This window comes from Aethalodelphis obliquidens, unplaced genomic scaffold, assembly GCF_003676395.1.
Source record: "Aethalodelphis obliquidens isolate GAN/ISIS:26980383/991018 unplaced genomic scaffold, ASM367639v1 scaffold4, whole genome shotgun sequence".
NCBI classification, from domain to species: Eukaryota; Metazoa; Chordata; class Mammalia; order Artiodactyla; family Delphinidae; genus Aethalodelphis; species Aethalodelphis obliquidens.
The window spans coordinates 19,592,601-19,617,324 of NW_020837948.1; the positions used below are offsets into that span (position 1 = coordinate 19,592,601).

Sequence of the window (24,724 nt, forward strand, 5' to 3'; positions counted from 1 at the left end):
TTAACAATAACTCCCCATTTTCCCTGTCTCCTAGGCCCTGGCAACCAGCATTCTACTTTCTGTCTCTATGAATTTGACTATTCTAGGTATCTTACATAAGTGGAATTATACAAGCATTTGTCTTTTTGTGCCTGGTTTATTTTACCTAGCAAAATGTCCTCAAGATTCATCCATATTGTAGCATGTGTCAGAATTTCCATCCTTTTAAAGGCTGAATAATATTCTACTCTATGTATCTACCACACTCTTTATTGCATTCAATTTGCTGACAGACACCTGAGTTGCAATTACCCCTTGGCTATTATGAATAGTGCTATTATGAGCATGAGTGTACTACTACCAGTTCAACACCTGCTTTCAATTTCTTGTGGTATATATCCAGAAGGGAAACTGCTGGGTCATATGGTAATTCTACTTTTAATTTTTGAGGAACTGTCATACTGTTTTCCACAGTGGTTTGCACCAGTTCACATTCCTACCAACAGTGGACAAGGGTTTCAATCTCTCCACACCCTTGCCAACATTGTAATTTTCTGTTTTTTTTGATAATAGCCAATCTAATGGGTGTGAGGGGATCTCTCATTGTGGTTTTTATTTGCATTTCCTCAATAATCTGTGATAGTGAGAATCTTTTCATGTGCTTATTTTGAAAAATGTCTGTTCAACTTATTTGCCCATTTTTTAATTGAGTTATTTTGTTGTTGAGTTACACAGATTGACTTTTGAGCCATGTAAATATTCCATATATTCAAAAAAACAAAATCAGGTTAACACAGGAAACCAGCAAATAAAAATCTCACATTGATACCAACACCAGACAAAGACATCACAAAAAAGGAAAATTACAGGCCAATATCAGTGATGAACATAGACACAAAAATCCTCAACAAAATACTAGCAAATCAAATCCAACAACACATTAAAAGGATCATACACCATGAACAAGTGGGATTTATCCCAGGGATGCAAGGATACTTCAGTATACGCAAGGATACTTCAATATACGCAAATCAATCAATGTAATACACCACATTAACAAACTAAAAAATAAAAACCGTATGATCATCTCAATGGACGCAGAAAAAGCTTTTGACAAAATTCAACACCCACTTATGATAAAAACTCTCCAGAAAAGTGGGCATAGATAACATACCTCAAAATGATAAAGGCCATATATGACAAATCTACAGCTAACATCATACTCAATGGTGAAATGCTGAAAGCATTTCCTCTAACATCAGGAATAAGACAAGGATGTCCACTCTTGTCACTTTTATTCAACACAGCTTTGGAAGTCCTAGCTACAGCAATCAGAGAAGAAAAAGAAATAAAAGGAATCCAAATTGGAAAAGAAGAAGTAAAACTGTCACTATTTGCACATGACATGATACTACACACAGAGAATCCTAAAGATGCTAACAGAAAACTACTAGAGCTTGTCAATGAATTTGGTAAAGTTGCAGGATACAAAATTAATACACAGAAAGCTCTTGCATTCCTATACACTAACAATGAAAGATCAGAAAGAGAAATTAAGAAAACAATCTCATTTACCATCTCATCAAAAGAATAGAATACCTAGGAATACACCTACCTAAGGAGGCAAAAGACCTGTACTCAGAAAACTATAAGATACTGATGAAAGAAATCAAAGATGACACAAACAGATGGAGAGATATACCATGTTTTTGGATTGGAAGAATCAATATTGTCAAAATGACTATACTACCCAAAGTAATCTACAGAATCAGTGCAATCCCTATCAAACTACCAATAGCATTTTTCACAGAATTAGAACAGAAATTTTACAATTTGTATGGAAACACAAAAGACCTCGAATAGCCAGAGCAATCCTGAGAGAGAAAGACGGAGCTGGAGGAATCACACTCCCTGAGTTCAGACTATACTACAAAGCTACCGTAATCAAAACAGTATGGTACTGGCACAAAGACAGACATACAGATCAATGGAACAGGATAGAAAGCCCAGAGATAAACCCACCCATCTATGGTCACCTAATCTACGATCAAGGAGGCAAGAATATACAATGGAGAAAAGACAGTCTCTTCAATAAATGGTGCTGAGAAAACTGGACAGCTATATGTAAAAGAATGAAATTAGAACATTAGAACAAATTAGAACAAACACCATACACAAAAATAAACTCAAAATGGATTAAAGACCTAAATGTAAGACAGGATACTATAAAACTCTTAGAGGAAAACAAAGGCAGAACACTCTCTGATATAAATTGCAGCAAGATCTTTTTTGACTCATTGCCAAGAGTAGTGAAAATAAAACCAAAAATAAACAAATGGGACCTCATTAAACTTAAAAGCTTTTGCACAGCAAAGGAAACCATAAACAAAACAAAAAGACAACCCTCAGAATGGGAGAAAATACTTGCAAACTAAGTGGCCAACAAGGGATTAATCTCTAAAATATCAAACAGCTCATGCAGCTCCATATCAAAAAAACAAACAACCCAATCAAAAACTGGGTGGAAAATCTAAATTGACATTTCTCCAAAGAAGACATACAGATGGCGAAAAAGCACATGAAAAGATGCTCGACACTGCTAATTATTAGAGAAATGCAAATCAAAACTACAAGGAGGAATCACTTCACACTGGTCAGAAGAGCCATCATCAAAAAATCTACAAACAATAAATGCTGGAGAGGGTGGGGAGAAAAGGGAACCCTCGTACACTGTTGGTGGGAATGTAGATTGGTAAATTGGTACAGTCACTATGGCGAACAGTATGAAGGTTCTTTAAAAAACTAAAAATAGAGCTACTATACCATGATCCAGCAATCCCACTCCTGGGCATATATATGGAGAAAACTATCATTTGAAAAGATACATGCACCCCAACGTTCATTGCAGCACTATTTACAATAGCCAGGACATGGAAGCATCCTAAATGTCCATTGACAGAGGAATGGATAAAGAAGATGTGGTACATATATACAATGGAATATTAGCCACAAAAAAGAATGAAATAATGCCATTTGCACCGACATGGATGGACCTAGAGATTGTCATACTGAGTGAAGTAAGTCAGACAAAGACAAATATTATATGATATCACTTATATGTGGAATCTAAAACAATAGTACAAATGGACTTATTTACAAAACAGAAATAAAGTCACAGATGTAGAAAACAAACTTATGGTTACCAAGGTGAAAAAGGATAAAGTGGGGGAGGGATAAATTGGGAGACTGAGATTGACATATATACACTACTATATATAAAACAGATAACTAGTAAGAACCTACTGTATAGCACAGGGAACTCTACTCAATACTCTGTAATGACCTATATGGGAAAGAATCTAAAAGAGTGGATATATGTATATGTATAACTGATTCCCTTTGCTGTACAGCAGAAACTAACATAACACTGTAAATCCACTATACTCCAATAAAAATTAATTTTTTAAAAATCTCATAAAAACTGTTCTTTTCGATAAAGGAGTACTTCATTTTCCCTAATATCCTTACTTGTTTCTTTTGGAAAAGTTATATTTTTCTATCAATTAACATACCATGTCATAATAAAATATATACACCTTTCAGATATAAACAACATATCATACTATCACTTATACATGTAAGGATAATAATGTAGCATTGGAGCTTTGAGGGTATTTGAACATTTATGATTTTTATATGTGTTCCACATATGCCATTTTTAAGAAAGAAATCACTGACATCTTTGAGTACTAGTGTACTGAAAAGACATTAGATCTTTTAGGTTAAAACAATGCAGTTTGTTTATTGTAGGGAGCAAAGGGCAAGGAATGATATGACAGCAAGATTTATGAGAGCTGAAAAAAAGTACAGATTGTCCATTCAAGGGTAATCAAAAATTAACTGTCAAATTATTGTTAAGGAAGGGAATTTAACAATTTCAGCTAAAGAGATCTGGGTTATAATATAATTCACCAAGATATTAATTTCATGTATTATTTTCAAAATTACATAATGAATTTTTTTAAAGAAGCTTAAAATTAAATATTCCATACCTATATGAATTTGAATTAGAATGCTCTTGGAGATGGAAATCTGAAGCTAAAACATCTTCATCTTCGTCATCACTTTCCAGACTCTCCTCTGAATCATATTCTGGTCTACTTTGAGAAGCAGGTAGAAAAGGCTAAAATAAAAAAGTTACAGAATTTATCATCCAACTATCTGATTTAACACATTCAATTATACAGTCTAATATTAGCAATTTATCCCATTTTGGGGTACTTTGTTATAAGAAAGTAAAGTAACCAGTACTTGGTTGCTTCTTTTTTGACATTCTATGCCTTCAACATCACTTTACACAATTCCCTTCTTTATTCATCCAATCAACAAAAATTTATTAAGTATCCACTATGTGTGAAAAGTATACTCAATGTAAGAAATTTTAAGACATATATATAGTCACTGTCCTCACAGCTCTTATATTTTAGTGGGGGAAAAAAACAGGCAAATAATAGAAAACTAAATATAAATTGTATTTAGCTGTGTTATAAAGAAGAAAATAGCATTGGCATCAAGAATATTAACAAGAGTTGAGATAAGCTGATCATGAAAGGCCTCTTTGAAAAGTGTCATTTAAGTGAGACCTAAAGGACAAGAAGGAATAAGCCATTTAACAAGAGGGAAGAAAAGCATTTTAGGTAGTATAGTATGTAAAAAGGCTTTAATAAGGTAAAAGAGTTTGGTATGGAAAAAAAAAAAAAGAAGTTCGGCTGAAGCCTACTAAAGCAAGAGGGTTGTGTTGGGAGAAAAGCTGAAGAGAACAGCAGATGACAGATCAGGTAGGGTTTTTGTACAACACAGTAAAGAGTGTAATGGAATGCCACTGATGAGTTTTAAGTAGAGGATAGGTATTGAGATTTATACTTTAGGAATGTTACTATGACCATAGCCTTATGAGAGAAAAGTCAAATGTCAAGAGAAGAAATGGAGACATCAGTAACTAAGGCAAGAGTTGGCAGTCTGGATACAGGTGTGTGATGGAGATGGAGATAAATAACACATTCATGGTATATCTGGGGGAAAGCACAGATTTACTGATCAATTTGGAGAGCAAGGGAAAGAGAAGGAAAAGACGATTTCTGGGTTTCTGGCTTGAGCAACTATAAGGATGAAGATGCCGTTTACTAAAATGGGAGGACTTTGGTTGTGACATGGGAAGTACTAAAGAAAATAAATATCAGAAACCTAAATCTTGAAGAAGATCAAGATTCACAGGTCAGGCAGAAAAGGAAGAAGAAAGAAGACTATGAAGGAATAAATAGTAAGGTTAGGAAATAAACTAGAAGAGACTGGTATCAATACAACAAGAGAGAAAAGTAATTCAAAAAGGAGGAAATAGTCACATGGATTGAATACTGCTAAGAAGTCATATAAGATGATGACAAAGAAGTTTCCTATACTTGATGACATGGATACCACCTGAATCTCAACAACAGCAGGTTTAGTGGGGTGGTTGTGTCACGAGTCATACAATGGGTAAATATGAACAGGACCTATGGTAATAGAAAGATAATGTGTTTATAGTTTTGAAAAGTTGAAGGAGGATGGGAAGCAGAGAAATGGGATAATAGTTCAAAAAGTTTTGGGATCAAAGCAGGATTTGGAATGGGAGACAGCAGAGCACATTTCTGCTCTGAAGGGAAGAGCCAGTAGTGAAGAGAGAAGGGTAGAGAAGAAAAACAAGGATAGGATTCAGAATAGCAATGAATCTTTGATAGGAAGGATGCTTCCTTGATAATAACAAGAGAGAACAAGATGAGGGCTTCACAACAGAATGATGAAAGACTTTTGTCTGGTTCTATTTTTTTTTTTAATGACATAAGATGATGTCATCAGTTAAGAGTGAGGATGAAAGAAGAGATGTGGGAAATTTGAAAAGAAAACTTATAAAATCTTGGGTCCAAAGAAGCCCAATAAAGAAACATAGCAGGGAGGGTAGAAATTCTGGAAAAGCTGAGTGAGGAGTTTGGTAAGTCCTCTTCCCAAAAAGAAGTAATGAAACTGGAAAAAGTTGTCAAAAACAACCATTTAAAGATACTGGAAACTGACCAAATACATACAACACATAGAGAAGTATTTATTCAAGAAAAACTACTGAATCTCTGGTAAAAAGTGAGCATCTGGCATTTTGGCCAGGGGGTACTCCTAACCCAACCCCTGCCCTCTGTGGCCCATTTGTTCTATCAGGGACAGCAGCCTGTGAGGACAAAGAACTCTGTGGCCTGGCCAGAGGGGGCTGACTTTAATAAGAACTCCATGCCCATAAATCCAGAGAAAACTATAATTCGAAAAGATACATGCACCCCAATGTTCACTGCAGCACCATTTACAACAGCCAAGACATGGAAACAACCTAAATATCCACTGACAGATGAATGGATAAAGAAGATGTGGCACATATATATAATGGAATACTACTCAGCCATTAAAAAGAATGAAATAGGGTTTCCCTGGTGGTGCAGTGGTTGAGAGTCCGCCTGCCGATGCAGGGGACATGGGTTCGTGCCCCGGTCCGGGAAGATCCCACATGCCGCGGAGCGGCTGGGCCCGTGAGCCATGGCCGCTGAGCCTGCGCGTCCGGAGCCTGTGCTCCGCAACGGGAGAGGCCACAACAGTGAGAGGCCCGCGTACCGCAAAAAAAAAGAAGTGAAATAAGTCAGAAACAGAAAGATAAATACCATATAATATCACTTAAATGTGGAATCTAAAATATGGCATAAATGAACTTATCTACGAAACAGAAACAGACTCACAGACGTAGAGAACAGACTTGTGGTTGCCAAGAGGGAGGTGGGGTAGGGATTGGGACTTTGGGATTAGGGGATGCAAACTATTATACAGAGAATGGATAAACAACAAGGTCCTCAATCTATATTCAATATCATGTGATAAACCATATGAAAAATATGAAAAATAATGTATATAAATGAATACTTGAATCACTTTGCTGTACAGTAGAAATTAACACAACACTGTAAATCAACTATACTTCAATTAAAAAAACAACAACAACGAATTCCATGCCCAGCAGCATTGTCAAAAACAAGAGTTCTTAGCAGCAAACAATTAGGGAAGGTTAACATTTCAACTAGCCTGAGGCTGAGATACAGATTGGAACAAGGGCAGACCAGCCCCAAATTTAACCAGATCCAGGAACAAGACAACTAAAGGCGGCCTTGCTAATCAAGAATCACATACCCAGCAAAAGTAAAACTATGCTTTAAAAATGAAGATGAAATAAAGATATTCCAATATAAACAGAGTACATAATAAACATCTGTTGAATGAATCAATGACTGCAAAAGGCAATGTGAAACAAGGTGATATAAATGCCCTTCTTTACCCTGAAGCATGCCAAAATTACAAATGTTCTGTGACCATTTAAAAATTTGTCAGAACATTAAAAACTTTTACAGTCAGCTATAAATGTATAGGAAAATGAAAAAAAATAGTAAAAACAATACTTATTTAGTATACTGTAATTAGAAACAGTGAGAATTAAAGTGTTTTATTTCTTTGTAAGAAATTTATCAAGAGTACTTTGAACAGTGCTGGCCTTCTTCTAACTCAGGAATCAAAGCAAGCTTCTTTTCTAATTGTTAGCAAATCGTCATACTCCTTTCTAAGTTTGTATCAGCGTCCAACTTTTTACTCTTTGCACTTTCAATGTTGTGAAATATTACCCAGAGTTCTTTTAATGTGAAGTATTTTGCCAATTTCACTATCTCTGGGACATCTTCATCCTTTTGCCACACTTTCCTCATTTATGTTGATAAGCTGGCCTTTACTAATTGCCTCTGGCTGTACATCTAAAGTGTATCAAATGACAGCAATGTCAGTATTCCCAAAGTTAGCTATTTCTTCTATAACTTTACTTATATTTGATTTGAATTTCACTTCCAGTACTATCACTATCACTTTTCATTTTTCAGTTGCACTTTTATCTGTGTTAGCCAATTCCCTCTTCTGATTAGCCAGTTTTGTAAAATGTCACTTGAGTTTATTATGGGAGATAAGGAGGCAAGACAACCACATGCCTTTCTGTCTGTGTATGAACTGAATACTGAATAAGGGGTACTAAATGACCAATCACTGACAGACTTTGAAAGAACTGTTGTGATTGGTCACTGATCATGAGGTGCATCTGTTATTTACATAGTGATTTGTGGACTGAATAGCTAGCAGGAAAGTTTGTACTTTATGCAATTACTCATATTTAATAAATTGTGGTAACTTTAAAATTGAACAGTGTTGTTGAGGGACTGATGTTATTTAACTAAAAACTGAAATCTGTGTATATCAGGACAATGCAGGACTGCCTGGAGTATAGAAAAGGAATTAGAGTATGGATGGCACTTTGACTTCCGGCAGTCTTGATTCCTTAATTACTATCAAGCATTAAGGTGCTAATAACCAATTTATCTTTTCATCTTACTAAGAACGTTGCTTTGTTTAAAATGCAAAGATCATAATTTATAAAAGAACTGCCTTAAAACCTGGTTGAAATATGTCCAAAATATTTTAGGGTATATTTTGTGATAATGTACCCTGATAAAATGAAAATTTTCTAAACCAGTGTGGAAAAATATTTGGAAACACCAACAATTACCTATTTTAAACAGTTTCATTTCTGTTTAACTACACAAATAATCATGTGGATAACACTTGTATTACCTTGGCAATGAAATAGTCCCAGATACTGAGCTCAGGTGGAATGAACTTCTCTTTAACTATCAGTGATTCCTGGCTTACTGGTGGTGAGGAAGAGGTCACTGAGGCAGATTCTCTGTAAGACATTTTTGATGGCCTAAAACGTTTGTTCTGTTTCTCTCCTTCTTCCACTAGTGAAGAAACTAACAAGAACAAAATAAAGTATTATAAAATAAGTACAATTTTCATTGTTCTGATTTCATCTATTTTTACATAAGACCTAAGGTTAACTACAAGTAAGTACATACACAAAACCGAGATTATTATGATAGTAAGGTAAGAAAATAGTGGAGGAAGTGAGACAAAAATCATCTTGTATAGTGATCTTTGTTTTTATCTCATCTTGTCCCTTACTCTCTGAATGTTGACTTATCTAAATTATCTACATCTTTCTATTTTGTTTTTTAAGAATATCATGGGGCGGGGGGGGGGGGAAGAATACCATGGGATGTCAGTGGTAATTAAAGGCAACAACTCAGTTATGAGATTCTTCAGTAATCACTTGGCCTTTTATCTACTAAAAAACTACTACTAATTTTTCACTGAAAATATTAAAAAATTCAAACACCAAAACTACCTACTAAACTGATTCAGACTTTTAGAAATGGCTTGGAGGTAGAATTTTCTACTCAATGGAACAACAAAGAAGAGGGAGAAAATGCAATCTTTATTGTTTTAACTTCTAAACATTTAACAGTCAATATTCTCTTAGTATTTTACCTTAGAGTATTAAGGGCGTTAGCAAAGAAAAACAAGTTATACAAATCTTTAATCAATACTAAGTCACTAGATGCAAATCACCAACAGAAAATCAAGGATCTCCTGGACATAGTCATGGTCTAAAAGATAGGTAAACAACCCCATATTAAGGCACACCAATATTCTTCTTTAATGGTTACAGCAAGAAGTCACTTACCTTCCAAAGGAATACAAGTATTTGTGTTTTAATACAATTTTGTTTTATTGCTTGAAGCTACTTAGCTTGCATAAACAGCATGCTCATGCATTATATCAAGCTACAGCCAAGCTGAGTCTAACAATAATTTAGTTACTTCAGAAAAAATGAAATAAAGATGAATAAAATTAGTATACAGAGGGATTGCTAAAAAGTGGTATGTAATCATTCAAATGACTTTAAAAAGAACCATCATATTCAATGTGTAATTTTTTCTCTCTGATCTTATAAGCAATTGATAATCAACAATCATGTTTCTAATATATCTGTTGCATACATTTATATACATTATAAAACTTAAACAGTGGTTTTACCAAATTCTCATTGAGTAAAAAATTTAGAATATAAGGGTATTTTTTTAATCTGTCAAAAAAATTAATGCTATGCTTTAAAATAAATTTATCACTTGACAAATATTACTATTCTCCTTGTTTTGTTTTTAGATTATTAGAAGGCATGTGATGTGAACACAGACGTTTAGGGAAAAATAAAACTTACAATGCTAAATTCACAGATTTTACCAAGCTTGCTATGTCATAAAAAAGCAAAGTTTTTAAAGCAAAACATAAAAAAAATTTTTTAAGAGAGAAAAACATTTGCAAGTACAGTGTGTGAACCCAGATAATTGACATGAAAACAAGAAATTAACCACACTGAGGGGAAACATTTAAAATTACAGACTCAATTTCAGAAGTATAAAACTTCTTATTGAAACATTTCTGATGCACAAGGACAACAGGGGAAAAACGGCAAACAGGTTCACAGTACCGAATGTTATATTACGTGAAATGCTACAAATTAAAAGACCTTAGTGACACCTCCTAGCAAACAAGAAATGATTTGAAGCTTATCATTAGGGTAGATGCTCCCTCTTCTTTTCCCTCAAATTGCAGCAAGACCTAAGACAACTTTATGCTTATATCACGTTGGGTTCGAGTGGTCATGAAGCTGAGGGGCACCAAGAGAAACTGTGTAGCTGCTGGCTGCTTAACCATTTGTTTCTGAAAAAAGCTAATAATAAAATATCAAGAACTGTGTCACTCCTTGGATACAAACTGATTCTACTGTTCCATTATTAAGGTAGTAAATGGCTACTTTACTAGTAATGAAAGAAAAAAATCAGCATTAGGGGGAAATGAAAAGGAACTTGGATATAGATAGAGCTTATGAATTATAAGGGGCATTAAGAAGTTAGAATGTAGGTAAAGAAAAACTAAGGTATGCACAGGAATAACGACAATTCTTATACCTGCAAACATTATTATGAAACACAACAAAAATTCTTAAAATATTTTGTTTTGCTTTACAATATGCAATAAAAAGCAAAAGTATGGATTTCTCACTGTTAGCAGAAAAAAAAGTAGTTTTTCAAAAACTGCTATTGCTTATATGATCATCTACTTTAAAACTTAACCATAATAGAATAATTCAGAACTCCATGAACATTCACCCACGCTATAGTTTTAATTAATTAGAAAAAATAAATCCCTCATTAACATATGTAGGCATCACAAAGTAAATTTGATTAAAAAATAAAATACTGATTTATGTACCTTAACATTTTTGTTAAGAACTCTGACCTGCTGAGTTAAAGTCTAATAAAAATCATCTACCATTTTCTTATATTACAAAGCTTAAGTCATATTTAAATTTTATGTCACTAAAAGTATATTAAGTATATAATAGACATGTAGAAAGAAAAATTTAGTTCATAAGACCATTATTGCAAAGAAAATTAAAATCAGAATTTATACCAGAACAAGGAAAACAAATGGTAACTTTTAAAATCTTCTCATAGTACTAAGTTTATGAAAACACTTTTTAAAAACAGATTTTTAAGGGTTCTAAGCATGTATTTCATCTTCAATATACAATACATTGACACTGAATAGATGAATAGGTTGTCAGGAAAATGAAATATTCTAGACCTGTCAGTTTTCATTTGGCCATATTTAAACACTAGAAACTAAAAATATATCAATATATATAACAATTTTGGCTGAATTCAGATCAACTTTTCTAAAACGCATCATTTTATTCCCTTGGTCAACAATGTATACTGAATATTATCTAATTTAATTACACTCTTAAGACATCATGATTACATTCAACAGTAACTCGAACATACAGGGCTGCTTACTTACAACCTAAAATTTATCAAGCTGCTGTGCTGCTTTAGTTGGTGTGCTTTCAGAACAACATAATAATGCCTTCAAAAACTGAGATTTCAGAACTCTGCCTTATACTGAAAGCCACCCCTGCTTGTCCCTTTGTCTTGGTTGATTTTCTGTTCTCAGATTTTGTCTCTCCAACTGTCAGTTTATCTGCCTCATAGGACTGCTACTTCTAATTACTATTACTGCCTTTACTACCTAGTATCTTCACTTCTTCCCTTTATTCTGTTTTTCTACTTTTTTCTTTTTCTCCTTGTTCCTTCACAAACTAAATCAGCTTTAGAAACAGCAGACCTTTGGTTTCATCATTAAATGAGCGTACTCTTTTTTCTGGTTAGCAAACTGATAAATCATATCATTTATGTTTTCTGTACATGCTCCTTCAGTTACATCCATGATTGATTGCATTCAGAATTGTTTCTGGGTTCTTATAGACAGATGAGCATCACATAATCTATATGTGGCTATATCCAGCCCCATCACTAAGTAAACCTCATTTTTTAAGTATCCTGTATTATTTGGCTACCATGTCCCAACGCAAGAGGTTAAACATACAGATGCAGATAATTTTTTTCACTTTGATTATTTCGGATTCAGTAAGTGGTGAGATAGAGTTGATTATATGATATTTGTAACTACAAACAGCTATATCTGAGTGGTTAAACAAAGAACAACCTGGACTTTGAGTAAGGTTGTTTATGTATCTGTGCTCAGAAATGCTCCAGGAATTGTTGAAGTTGAGGCTTGCTGACTGGTTAGTAAAAATGTATTTTTAATTTTTTACAAGTATGTGGACATTCTATTTCAAGAATTTATCCCTTTATAACATGTTGTAATAACAAGATCACAGTCTTTAATCTCAGTAGACCTATAAATCGTACTCCCTCTCAGACTTTGAAATTTTTTCTAAAATGAATTCAAATACCTGAAGTTAAGTATATATTCCAACATGAGTTTCATAAGTTAGTCTTTTCTATTTTTATCCATATAAAAAATAAAGCACAGGAAATTACTCTTTAAAAATTAGAAAGGAGATGTTACAAAATTTAAAATATTGTTAAAAATTTTAAAGCCAAGATTATCACATATGGGCTAATAAAAAAAAGAAAACTTAAAGGCAGAAAGCATCATGAAGATTCTTTTCAGGTCAAAAGCTTGTTTCAGTCTTTAAATAAATACAGTACCTACAGTTACAACATTAGAAAGTTAGAAAAGGTAATACAATTGTTTAAAATACTTACTTTGCATGATATTATGAACACTTAGAAATCCAAAACCCTAATGGCTGGAATCATAATATGCAGAACATAAAGCAGCCTTATTTGAAATGTTTTTCCAGTCATTTCAAGCCATAGTCTGATTTATCATGATTAGCACTGACGTTTATTTATTTCTACACATTTAAAAATATGTTAAAGTCTAAGGAATAGAAAACATCAAAATGAAGAACTTAAAGCATAATAAAAAAGCAGGGATGGTTTTCTAAAATGCTAATCATTGTTTTAAATCAAAAATATGACTTGATTAATGGAAAATTTTCAGTTTGCTAAGTGCCAAACAAAATAAAACTGGCCCACTGTACCCCAACCCTTCCAAAACAACACAAAGCAAGCTGAACTGTAAAAGCCTATTTCTAAAGCTAATATCTTGCCTGCAAGACTGGGAGGGCTATGAGAACTGATGGTTGAAAGAGCTTTGGAAAAGCCCACACATTCCATGGAGAATACCACTACCTGGTGGGGGCTAGGCATAGCAAAGTACCTTCCTGCCAAAGAAAGAAGAGAGATCTGATTTGGGATAGAACAAAAACCAATGTTACAGTACATTTCAAAACAAATGAAAATTTCAATAGTAAAAGATTTTAAATTACATTAGATAGTTCTAATCACTGGTGCATGAGTATCTTAAAGTTTGATAATTACACCAGAAACTTTATACTGCATATTTACCACAAAACTATTTGTTCATGCTTTAAGAAAATGGTCTGTAACAGAACTTTCTGTGAATGAATTAAAATGTAATTACATTTAACGAAGTTATCATTCAGATGAAAAAATAAAGCTGTAGCCTTAAAAAATAAAATAAAACAGTTTAAAAACTAACCAGGTAAAGCTTTTGAGCGTGTCTGTTCTTTGCTGGGAACATGTGCACCTCCACCAAATACAGCAGACCACATTTTTTCATTTAGAGGGTGGGCCACAATCCGAAACAGTTCGTTACTAGAATGTGTTGCCAAGCCATGGATGAAGAGACTAAGATACACTGCTGTGAGAATCTCACAGAGCAAGACTGTAAGCCCTGACTGGGCTTCCTCCCCAGAAGAATTCAAAAGTCGAATTAGAGAAGTTATTCCTAGGAGAAACAACAAACATAGCTACCATTAGCTATCATTGACAATAAATTAATAAATAATCAACATTTCCTAATTTTTGAAAAAAGTTACAGCATCAGGATTAAAATATTTTCTGCCAGAGATTCATAGACTAGTAGAGGTTATTGCAGTTAATGCATAAATGTTGAGCTACTTGTTCAATTTAGACAAACGCTGGAAATCTGTAATCTGATTCAAATCTGATAGATAAAATTTCATTGCCATAACAAATGTTTTTCTATTATGACAAAAGCAAAATTATAAAAAGTGATATAACAAAATATTTGAGTTATTTTAGTATGATGATAAAGGAAAAACTAACATTACATAACTGGATAATTTGTAATAAGTGGTGAATAATAAACTGGTATCAATTCTAACAATAGTTAACAACAATGATTATCATACAACAAACCCAAGCCAAACCTACTTTTTCCTCATCTGATTAAATTCAATAAGGCTAAGAAAAACACTCACACATATATAAATTATTTATACCTGGCCACTGAGCTGGTGATGTATTGGGAGTTATGGCTTCATCTAAGCTTCCTGTTTTCAAAGAATGTCGATGGGGAAGCAGTACTGTCTGATACACCATTCCAGTAAACTGATTTGTTTGAAATGAACTAAGAAAAAAAAATTTAAATAATAACAATCTATAATGACCTACAATAACAACGATATAATAAAACAATAATAACATACAATGATCTAAAATGAATTTCACACGTAATACTTCCATGTTTTAGATCTATCATCTAGGGTACCTTAAATACAAAATTTTGTGTATTAGTTATACTGCTTTACACCTAAGTACTGTGCTTTATAGTCTAGTATTATAATAAAACAAAGTGTCCTTTAAATTTTCTAAATTAAAACAGATATGATAGCTTTTAAATATATTTACTGTAAGACATAAAATATGCACAAATGAAAAAACTAAATCATTATTGACCACAAGTAGCAAGCTTATATATCAAAATTTAAAACAAGGTTACTGAGTTGAAAAAGTCAGTTTAGGTTCAATTTGATATTTAATGGCTATTCTACCCTACACTAGGGTAGGTTATATCAGGTATATGCACCAGATAACAGGTGTTTAATGAAACACATGGTTTCCGTCCTCATGCGATTTATAGTCTGGTGGGGGAATCAGACACAAATAATTTTATCAAACTGTTTTTAAAGACAAAACCTATGCATACAGTGATATGAAAGCAAAAGGGAGGAGTGATTTCACACAGTTTGGGAATTCAGCATAAGCTTCTCTAATTAAATGGCACTTTAAGCTAAAACTAAATAAACTGATCAATGGACAAAATAAATTACAGCTTGACACAAACTATGAAATAAATACAATAGAAAAATGGTACGAAAAATTTGTTAAACCCTGTCAGTAGTTCCTATATCATATGTTAAATAAATGAATATAATATTTAAAAATAGCACACTTATTTGTTTAGATCTGTTCTAACTGGCAAGTTGTCTTAGTTCTAACAGTTTGATACATATGGAAATAGCTTCTCTTGCTTTACTTTCCATTTTCAAGATGGAAGAGTAACAAAAACCAAAAATCTCCCCTGCTAAAGTAAGCCTATGGAAATGATAAGAAAGATAAAAATATGTTGATGAAAACAAAGCCATACTCAGTAATAAGAAAGTGAACTTTTGGAGGACCAAGGTCAAAGAAATCAAGTTGAAGCTACTATGGGAATACATAACCAGAGTAGTAAGCTGAGGTGACCCCTGGGAGAATTCAAACACATAAGATAAACAGATAATCAAAAATCAACACAAAGGAATGTTGACATCATGTAAGAGAAAACAAACTCAGCGACATACCTACACCTGAGGAAGCAAAGACTTACCAGAACATTAAGGAAAGTGGTTTATACTCAGAGATGTTAAAAAAAAAAATAAAACTAAAAAAAGAACAGTAAGTTATTTTTTTTAAGTGGCTATTAAAATAAATAAAGAGATACTAAAATTGAAAATAGAATTTCTAAAACAAACTCAAATAGGCTAAATAAAAGATAGGACATTGCTGAAGAATGAATTAGTGTCTGGAAAATGAAGCTAGGATTTCTCCTGAAATGAAGCAAAAAATAAATAAAGAAATAATGAAAGGGATCATTTGAGAGGAAAGCTAAAAGAAAAATAAGAGGGACCCACAAGTTCCAATATCTGTCTCATATAAGGAAAGAGAAGAGAGAAGATAAAATATTTGAAGAAATAGAGTAAGGGAATTTCAAAGAACTAAAGAAAGATACAGACCCCCACACTGTCAAACAACATGTTTTGAAAGCCTAGATAAATTATCTAGGCTTTAAATTATTTAGGCTTTATTATCTTTATGTCCTAAGTGAAACCTTAGGACATAAAGAGAAAAATCATAATCAACTACTCTGTAAAATTTTTCTCAATTCCAAGTCAGTCACTCCCTCCTCTGTGCTCCCTGAGATTTTACTACCTATCATCTTATAGGACATATCATTTAAGTATGATGTCATGTTACATATCATTTATCATTTCACATGTTTGTCTCTAACTAGATTGACCTTAAGGAAGGAGACCTTATTCCAGCGTATATCACAATGTCTAGCATTAGACAGTGATCAATAAAAGGCTGCTAAATAAGTTATATTGTGAAGAGTTTACTTGAGATACATTTGCCATAAAGACGTATGCTAAAATTTCAAAGATGAAAAAAAAGGACTCAACACTTAAGCCATATGCTTTTTGCATTATTTAAGGTGGACTGCAGTACACAGTATTTCTAGAGCAAGAGCATACAAATTCTCAAACCTCATCAGTTACTGCAAACATTCTTAAATTTCACAAGATATTTACCTGTAGTTATGACTACCACAAAGGCACTGATAAATACAAGCAGAAAGTGAAGCTGCTAAAGTATGCATTACATATACCTGGAAAAAAAAAAACAACAGAGTTATAACTTTGAAAAATGTAGCTTTTTTTCAAGACCTAATATAATCAGCATTTTTAAAAAGATGAAAAAATGATTTTGCCCTTATAAACTATTTCCTTTTTCTCCCTAATACTCATTTCTGTCTGAAAGGTCTTGTGACAAACAAATTAAAAACACACACACAAACAAACACACAAAACCTGAGGACTTTGGCAGAAATTATAAAACAGACACCTACTACCTAATTTGTTTTAAGGGCAAACGAGAACAGATGTTAGCTTATTCAGTAGTGCCATGAGCCATGCATTAAAAGCAAGCCCTCCAAGACTTAAACGGCTCCTTCTTCAACCAAAATATGAAGTCCAGCCTGGTAAATGACAGTTCACTTATGAACAGATCACTGAAGAATATGCTATCACACAGTCGAGTTACTACAGAAAACAATTTGAAGAGAGGGAAATTTTAGAGAAAGAAGGTATGAAAGACAGCAACTGAAAGGCAAATACGTGTACTGAGGAAGACAGGGCTCCAAACATGGCATGACAAGAGAAGTAACAGGAGTAGATCTGAGGATGAGGGAGAAGCTTAGTCTAGGTAAGAAAGGAGGCTAGACTATTAAAAGACCAGGTTCTTGATCTAATTATAAGGTATGATACTCTTTGTGCATATTAAAATCTAATTGCTATTTTTCCTTCAATGATCAATAGACATGTGATATGAATTAAAATCAAGGACAACATCATATGAATGAAGACAGCGAAGACCACATACAACAGACTACAAAAACGATAATATTTTCTAGCTTCTCCAATCAACAGGTGGAGTCTATTTCGCCACTTACTGAATTTGGGCTGAGACTTGCTTTGTGCAAGAGGACACGGCAGAAGTGATGCGTTATTTCTGAACCGAGTTCTCTAAAGGCCTTGCAAATTCTACTTTTGCTCTTTAAACCCCTGGAACCACTATATGAAATAATCCAGGTGAAATGGTTAATTTCATGTGTCCATTTAACTGGGCCAAGGGGTGCCCAGACGTTTGGTCAAACGTTATTATGGATGCGTCTGTTAGGGTAAATTTGGATGAGGTTAATATTTGAATTGGTAGACTGAGTAAAGACGATTGCCCTCCCGATTGTGAGCGGGCCTTATCCAATCAATCGAAGACCTGAATAGAACAAAAAAGCTGAGTATGAGGGAACTTCTGCCTGGCTGCACTGAGCTGGGACACTGGTCTTTTCCTACCTTGGGACTAGAACTGAAACACTGGCTCTTCTTGGGTCTCAGGCCTGCTGGAATTTGGACTGGAACTTATACTATTACCTATCCTGGTTCTCAGGCCTTTGTACTTAGACTGGACCTACACAATCTGTTTTCCTGGGTCTCCAACTTGCCAACTGAAGATCCTGAGACTTCTCGGCCTCCATAATTAAGTGAGCCAACTGCTTACAACAAGGCTCCTTCTATAAAAACACACGCACACACCCTACTGGCTCTATTTCTTTAGAGAACCCAGGCTAATTACTCTAGGCTTGCCTACTGGAGGATGAGACACATCCCAAAGTCTTTGGTCATCCCAAAGTTTCCTGTCAGCCTTGCAAACAGTCTGCCAACCACCAGAAATGTAAATAAGGCCATCCTAGGTCATCCAGAATCCAGTCAACCTGCCTGCTGACCAAAGACAAATGAAGGTATCCAGCTATCAGTCCAGTTGGCCCACAGAATCATGAGCAAAATAAATCATGGCTATTTTAAGCTATTAATGTTTCAGGGTGGCTCTTAAGCAGCAAAAGCTGATACACCAGGGTTATGCTTATTATTTGCTTATTATTAAAGTTGAATATGGAATAAAGTTTGGTTAAAATCAGCACAATCTAAACAAAATTAAATTCCTAATTGTATAATATGCAATGTGGGCATTTATTCTACTGAGCAGTATAGGAAACAAAGTGACAAAATTAATTTATAAGGGTTAAGGTTATCCAGGAAGGTAAAACTGTAGGAGAGGCTACCACTAGACAAAAAGAAAATGGATGGCATGATATCACAGCCTGTGAGGTGGGGGAGAGAATCAAATGCAGACTATGAGGGGAAAAAAAAGAGATACTAGTACTTTTACATAATATTAAGTTTCTGTCTCTAAAAAAACCCCAGCTTTTTGGCTAAGTGTACTGCTGAAGATTTACTCATAAATGTGCATACACACTATTATGCTTACCAAAATGATGCAGTTAAACAAGACGAAGTAAAACTTTAAAACTGAAGTACCCTATTGGGTATAAGTAATACAAGTAAGATGAACTTGGCCTACAACCAAAAGTTTTCTTTGATCAAAACCAATATAAACTTGGCAATGAAACAATCACTATGCATAGGATGATATTTAAAATTGTTTATAAAAAGCCTTAACACTTATCTTTTAGTTTTATCATAGTATATAGGTAAATTAAATGTCTGAAACCAAGCATACTTACTTTATTGCTTTGGATATCAGGATGGGGTGGTGAATCAAAGTTTATTATGGCATGCAGAATATCATGTGTTAGATTACTAAGGTGCAATAACGGATTGGCAACTACTGTTTTGGCACTGGCTGTACAAGCAAAGAGGAGAGGTACTGAGGTTTGTTCTGAAAGAGGGCTAGGAAATATTGGTTCTGCTGTTTCCTTAAAAAACAAAGGGAAAAAAGGTTAATCAACTATTTATAGTTATAATCCATTAAGTAATTCAGGGTCTCTTTGAAAAACTTCAGAACAATTAAAAATTAAAAGCATAACAAACTTTTACAGAGTTAGAAGGGACGATCAACCTTCCACCAATTATAATGAAAACTGATGGGACAATACGCTCATATCATCATCTCACAAGGCATTCGTATAAGAATGTTTAATATGAATTAAGCAGATCACAGGGTCTGATATCAAACTGTCCTTAAACCACAATGCATTCACAACTCTAGAAATCCATAATATGAAGCACCACACAAAAAGCAGAATTCCTTAAAGCAACCATAATTAAGAAAATCAACAATTTTAACATTTTAAAACTAAAAAAGCAATCTCAAAAACTGTTTTTCATACAAGTAGTATTTTGACTGGTTATCATGTAAGTTACATACCTGTTGAGATTCTTGTAAAAGCAAAATCAATTCCATTCTCACAGATGCAAGACCCCCACCATGGGATCCATGCAGTATGCAGTAACTAAGAAACATCCTCAAGAGTGACTGATATTTCAAAAGCCACTGTCTTTTTTCCTGAAAATTTTCTCTCAGTTGTTTCACTTTTGTTTGATGAAGCAAATCTTCAGCATCTTCATTTAATCCAAATGCATCTCCATTTTCACTAAATGCAGACTGTAATTCTTCAGGATCTGAACAATAGTCGCAAGTTCTCTGAAGGGCTATCACCTCTTTTTCAAGCCAGTGGTACAGCTGGTATCGCAATTTTCCACCATCTATTTCATATCCAGTAGATAAAGTACGAAGTTCTACAGTGAGAATCTTTAAACATGCTCTAAATTTTAACTGAACTGCAATGATATCTTCTGATGGATTTAAAATGTCATGTTCATCTAGTGTGCTGAGAGAGTCTGTGTACTTAGAACTTGTTTCATCTATTTTTTCCCCTACTTTTCTCTGTAAAGGTTTTAGTTCTTTCATTGAAACAGGGAGATCCTCATTTTCTTCATCGTTATCACTGTCCCATTTTAATTCTAAAGAGTCATCCTGAAATACAATACTTGGTTGGCTCCAGTCAAAAGAAAGAGTGGAATTTGACTGCTTCTCTGAGGAACCCTCTGAAGAAGATCCAAAACCATTCATCAGTGACTGTGACCAATCAATAGCAGAAGACTTATCTTCCCTTGCATCCAATTTGAATGGAGAAGAAGGAGAACAGACTTTACTAGTATCCAGAAAACTAGATGTTCTACAAAAAGGTTTCGTTTTTTTGATGACTTTTGGCATCTTTGATAATACTTCCAAAGCCAACATAGGGCAGCCAGCTTTTAAATGAGCACTGGCAGTAGTAAAAAATAATCTTCTTTCACTTAAATTAATTGTTCCTGCCAGTCCACTTTTTCCTGTTAAACTCATGTGTGCGGAAAACGCATCAGATGATCCAAAATGACGTCTCAGCAAAAGAGGATGTGTTCTTAGATAATTGTAGAAATTAAAAACGGCAGGATTGCAGGCTGACATCATGACTTGATCTGAAAGTAAATTCATTTTATGAGCCAAGAAAAATTCTTCAAGGGTTGTACTGTAGCCCTTTTTCTCTACCATGGCACCTTTATCTACCTGGTCTTCTAAGAAAAATTTAAGAGACCAAACTAATACATAGCACTGAATAGACAGGAACACAGTTGTAATGAAAGCGTTCTAACATAGTAGGAAAACAAAGATTATGCTGATTTCACATCTCTTCAGGAAACAATCTAAGACATTTTAAAACATCCAGTTACACACTTAGTTCTTTTTCTCCTACTTTCCTGGACACTTCATCTCAGTCCGTCTGCTTTGCTAGATCTTCCTCATCTTCTCTACTTTTAAATGCTGAGTGTCCTAGAGTTCAGTACTTGACCTCCTTTCTATCTACACTCCTTGAGTTAACTCCTGCAGTCCCACGGCTTTAAATACCATCTATATGTGATAACGTGCACATCTCTATTTCTAGTAGCAATTTCACCCTGTAAATCTAGAATGCTATATCCAAAGGCCTACATTACGTTTCCATTTACATGTACATATTCTTGCCTCAAGGCCTTTTTATTTACTGTGCCCTTGGCCTAAAAACCAGATACCTGCACTGACTGATTACTCACTCATTTCAATTAGGTCTCATCTCAAAGGTTACCTTATCTGAGAAGTCTTTTCTATCTAAAGCAACACTCTCCAAACTCTGCTCCTAGCCTTCCCCCTATCACTTATCTATTGCTCAAACTAAAAACCCAGGAGTTAAACTTCACTCTCATTCCCTTCATATTCCATATCCAATTCAGTCCTATCTAGTCAACCTTAAAATTATAGTTGAAATCCAACCACTTCTATTTCCCTGTTTATCACTATTTTCTTCAAAACATTTATATTCAAACGTTGAAAACATCTATGTTCAATAAGAAAATCCAAAGTCCTTGGTTTTCAAAGGATTTAGCTTCCTGGTGGGGGGGGAAATAAAAAATAAAAAACTGTATACATAACTCTGTCTCCCCAACTAAACCATAAAGTCTTAGACCATGTACGTCTTCAATTTGCTCTGCATTATCCTTAGCACCCAACAGTGTGCTCTGAACCTGACGAACACTAATAAAACTCTTAAACATTAACATCTTAGAAGTATAGCTTACCATCATCCTCTCTGATAGGTTGCTTTATTAATGTTTCCAGAGCACTACTATAATCTTCTAAAATCCAATATGCCATACTCCGAAGAAAAGGATCATAATGCATATTTATATTCAACAAATTGAGTTCATTGAGTTCAATTCCCAAAACTTTTTTACGTAAAATAGATTTATATGTTGCAGATGTATCAAATTCAGACTCATAGAGTCTTGCTATTACAAGAGCCAACTGAATGTCATTCAGTTTCTCAAGACATACCTTCAAAAACAAGAAATATTGTTTATAAATAAGGGTATCTTTCATTTTAAGGTAAACTCAATTAACTCACTAATAACTAGATGAACACAAAGCTTTATTAATATCTGAAAATAGTGAACAAGGACAATAAACAAAACATATGCTGCTTGCTTCAGCAAATCTACTTGACAACATTTATGTTAATTTATCTGGTAGTACTAAATACATATTTGCAAAAAGAATTAGCCTAATGAAAAACCACTAAATAATTGCTAAAATGACACGCTTTGTTTTATTCTTGAGCTTTTACCCTTCCCCATCCACCTCAGCAGACTATAATGTTTCCAAATCAAAAAGATGTTTTGAATCACTTGTATGAAACTCTGAGCAAAAGGGCAATTTGAAACAGAAATGTTATATTTTAAATATTTATAACTTTTTGTAAGGTTTACTTAGAAATAATTAGCTAAAAATTTCCTAAGGTTTGTCAACTAACACAGAGCCAAATATACGTCCGAATGTGTTTAAAGTGACAGGACAAATATTTTATTTTTTAACTGTTCATAAATATTTTTAAGAGTCAGATCAACTACCTATCTCTACCAACCAACAGAACCTGGTTAATTTTAATTCTGTATAAATATCATTCAAGCTAAATGACAAAATTTTAAAGTCACCATTTAAATATTACCAGTTAGGCATTAAGCCTTTAGGCATTAAGCCTTTAGACATTAAGCCTTGTGTTAGTTCCACTATACTTGAGTTGAAATTAAAAAACAAAATTGAAACCATGAAGAGCTTAAAAGGATGACAATGCTATTTTAAAAAAAATTCATTCATTACCTCAATTGCATCTCTGAGGCAACCAGCTAAAAGAAAAAATGCTGCTGAATGTTCAAATCTTTGTTTTCCTAACAAAGAAAAAGCATTCTTTAAAGCTGCTTTACGCCATCTCTCATCCTCAAAATTGTGCCCAAAAAACTGTGTCATCTTGGAATCTTTTTGGGATCTATAAAGAAAAAAGTTTGAAAATTTCGGAACATAATGCTTCTACATCAAAACCAATTGTTATGAAGTTAGCCACTTAAAAGTTAAGACTCAAAAGAAACATTTACCAGTTCATAAATTACTATACATCTGCTGCTTTTCTGAGCAAAAATAGCATTTATGGTAAACATTTACTTTTCCATATAAATTTCAGAGATTATTGAAAACATTCTTTCAAACTACGAAGAAACTACATTAACAGCACTGTGAAAAATTATTTTTAAATCTATACAAATATATAATTTACATTAACTTCTGTGCTATTTTACCATTTAAACTTAATCAACTGCCTTTAGCCCCACTGCCCACCTGAAGATGACTTTGATGATAAAAATCCAAGGAATTTGTCCCGAAGCAAAACAATCCTAAAAGATCTAGTCTCTTACAACTGATTGATACCATGATTTTCCCCCAAAGGTTGCTGATCATATGGATAGATCTAGAACTGAACCCCAAACGAATAATGAACTATTTATGGCGATCACGCTCACCAAGTCTAGCTGAGAACAAGTGAAAGAGAAAAATTCTAAATGACTCTAGCTCAAGAATGGGGCCAGGGCCCATAGGAAGAGGGTGGTTTGGAAGAATAGCCTGGTCCAAGAGCTCCTTGATAGGGCAGAGGGTAGATGTATCTTCAAAGCTCCACCAATTCATCTTCTTCCCCATTCCAGATAAAGTTTCTGGTTTAGTTTTTGTTCTACAGGAGCATCATGAGAAGTTCTTAAAATAAGCAAAAAAAAAATGTTTTTCTGGACTGATAAACCTAAAAAACGCTAATGTGACCTCATCAAGATTCTTCTGCTCTGTAACCTGGGCTTCTTTCACATGAAATCTCTTAAATACAAAAATAACTAAGAATCCACATGAATCACACTAACAAGAACAAGAAATCTTTACTTCATACTCTATGGAAAGTTTTTCAT

The 24,724-nt window shown here is 33.9% G+C and overlaps 1 protein-coding gene across 4 annotated transcripts in view; it reads right to left on the reverse strand.

Moving 5' to 3' along the window:
* Positions 1 to 24,724, reverse strand: part of DMXL1 (Dmx like 1) — a 133,353-nt gene that overhangs the window by 46,486 nt on the left and 62,143 nt on the right. For 3 of the 4 annotated variants that reach the window (XM_027099571.1, XM_027099563.1, XM_027099578.1), the window contains exons 22-30: positions 23,598 to 23,763; positions 22,520 to 22,775; positions 20,292 to 21,385; positions 19,648 to 19,839; positions 17,099 to 17,175; positions 14,747 to 14,874; positions 13,981 to 14,229; positions 8,713 to 8,891; positions 4,032 to 4,162 (exon numbers count right to left, since the gene is read on the reverse strand). In XM_027099571.1, coding sequence (XP_026955372.1) covers positions 4,032 to 4,162; positions 8,713 to 8,891; positions 13,981 to 14,229; positions 14,747 to 14,874; positions 17,099 to 17,175; positions 19,648 to 19,839; positions 20,292 to 21,385; positions 22,520 to 22,775; positions 23,598 to 23,763 — 2,472 coding nt within the window. Of the gene's footprint in view, positions 1 to 4,031; positions 4,163 to 8,712; positions 8,892 to 11,842; positions 13,643 to 13,980; positions 14,230 to 14,746; positions 14,875 to 17,098; positions 17,176 to 19,647; positions 19,840 to 20,291; positions 21,386 to 22,519; positions 22,776 to 23,597; positions 23,764 to 24,724 lie in introns of those variants that run through there. The other variant, XM_027099585.1, reaches the window with a different exon arrangement.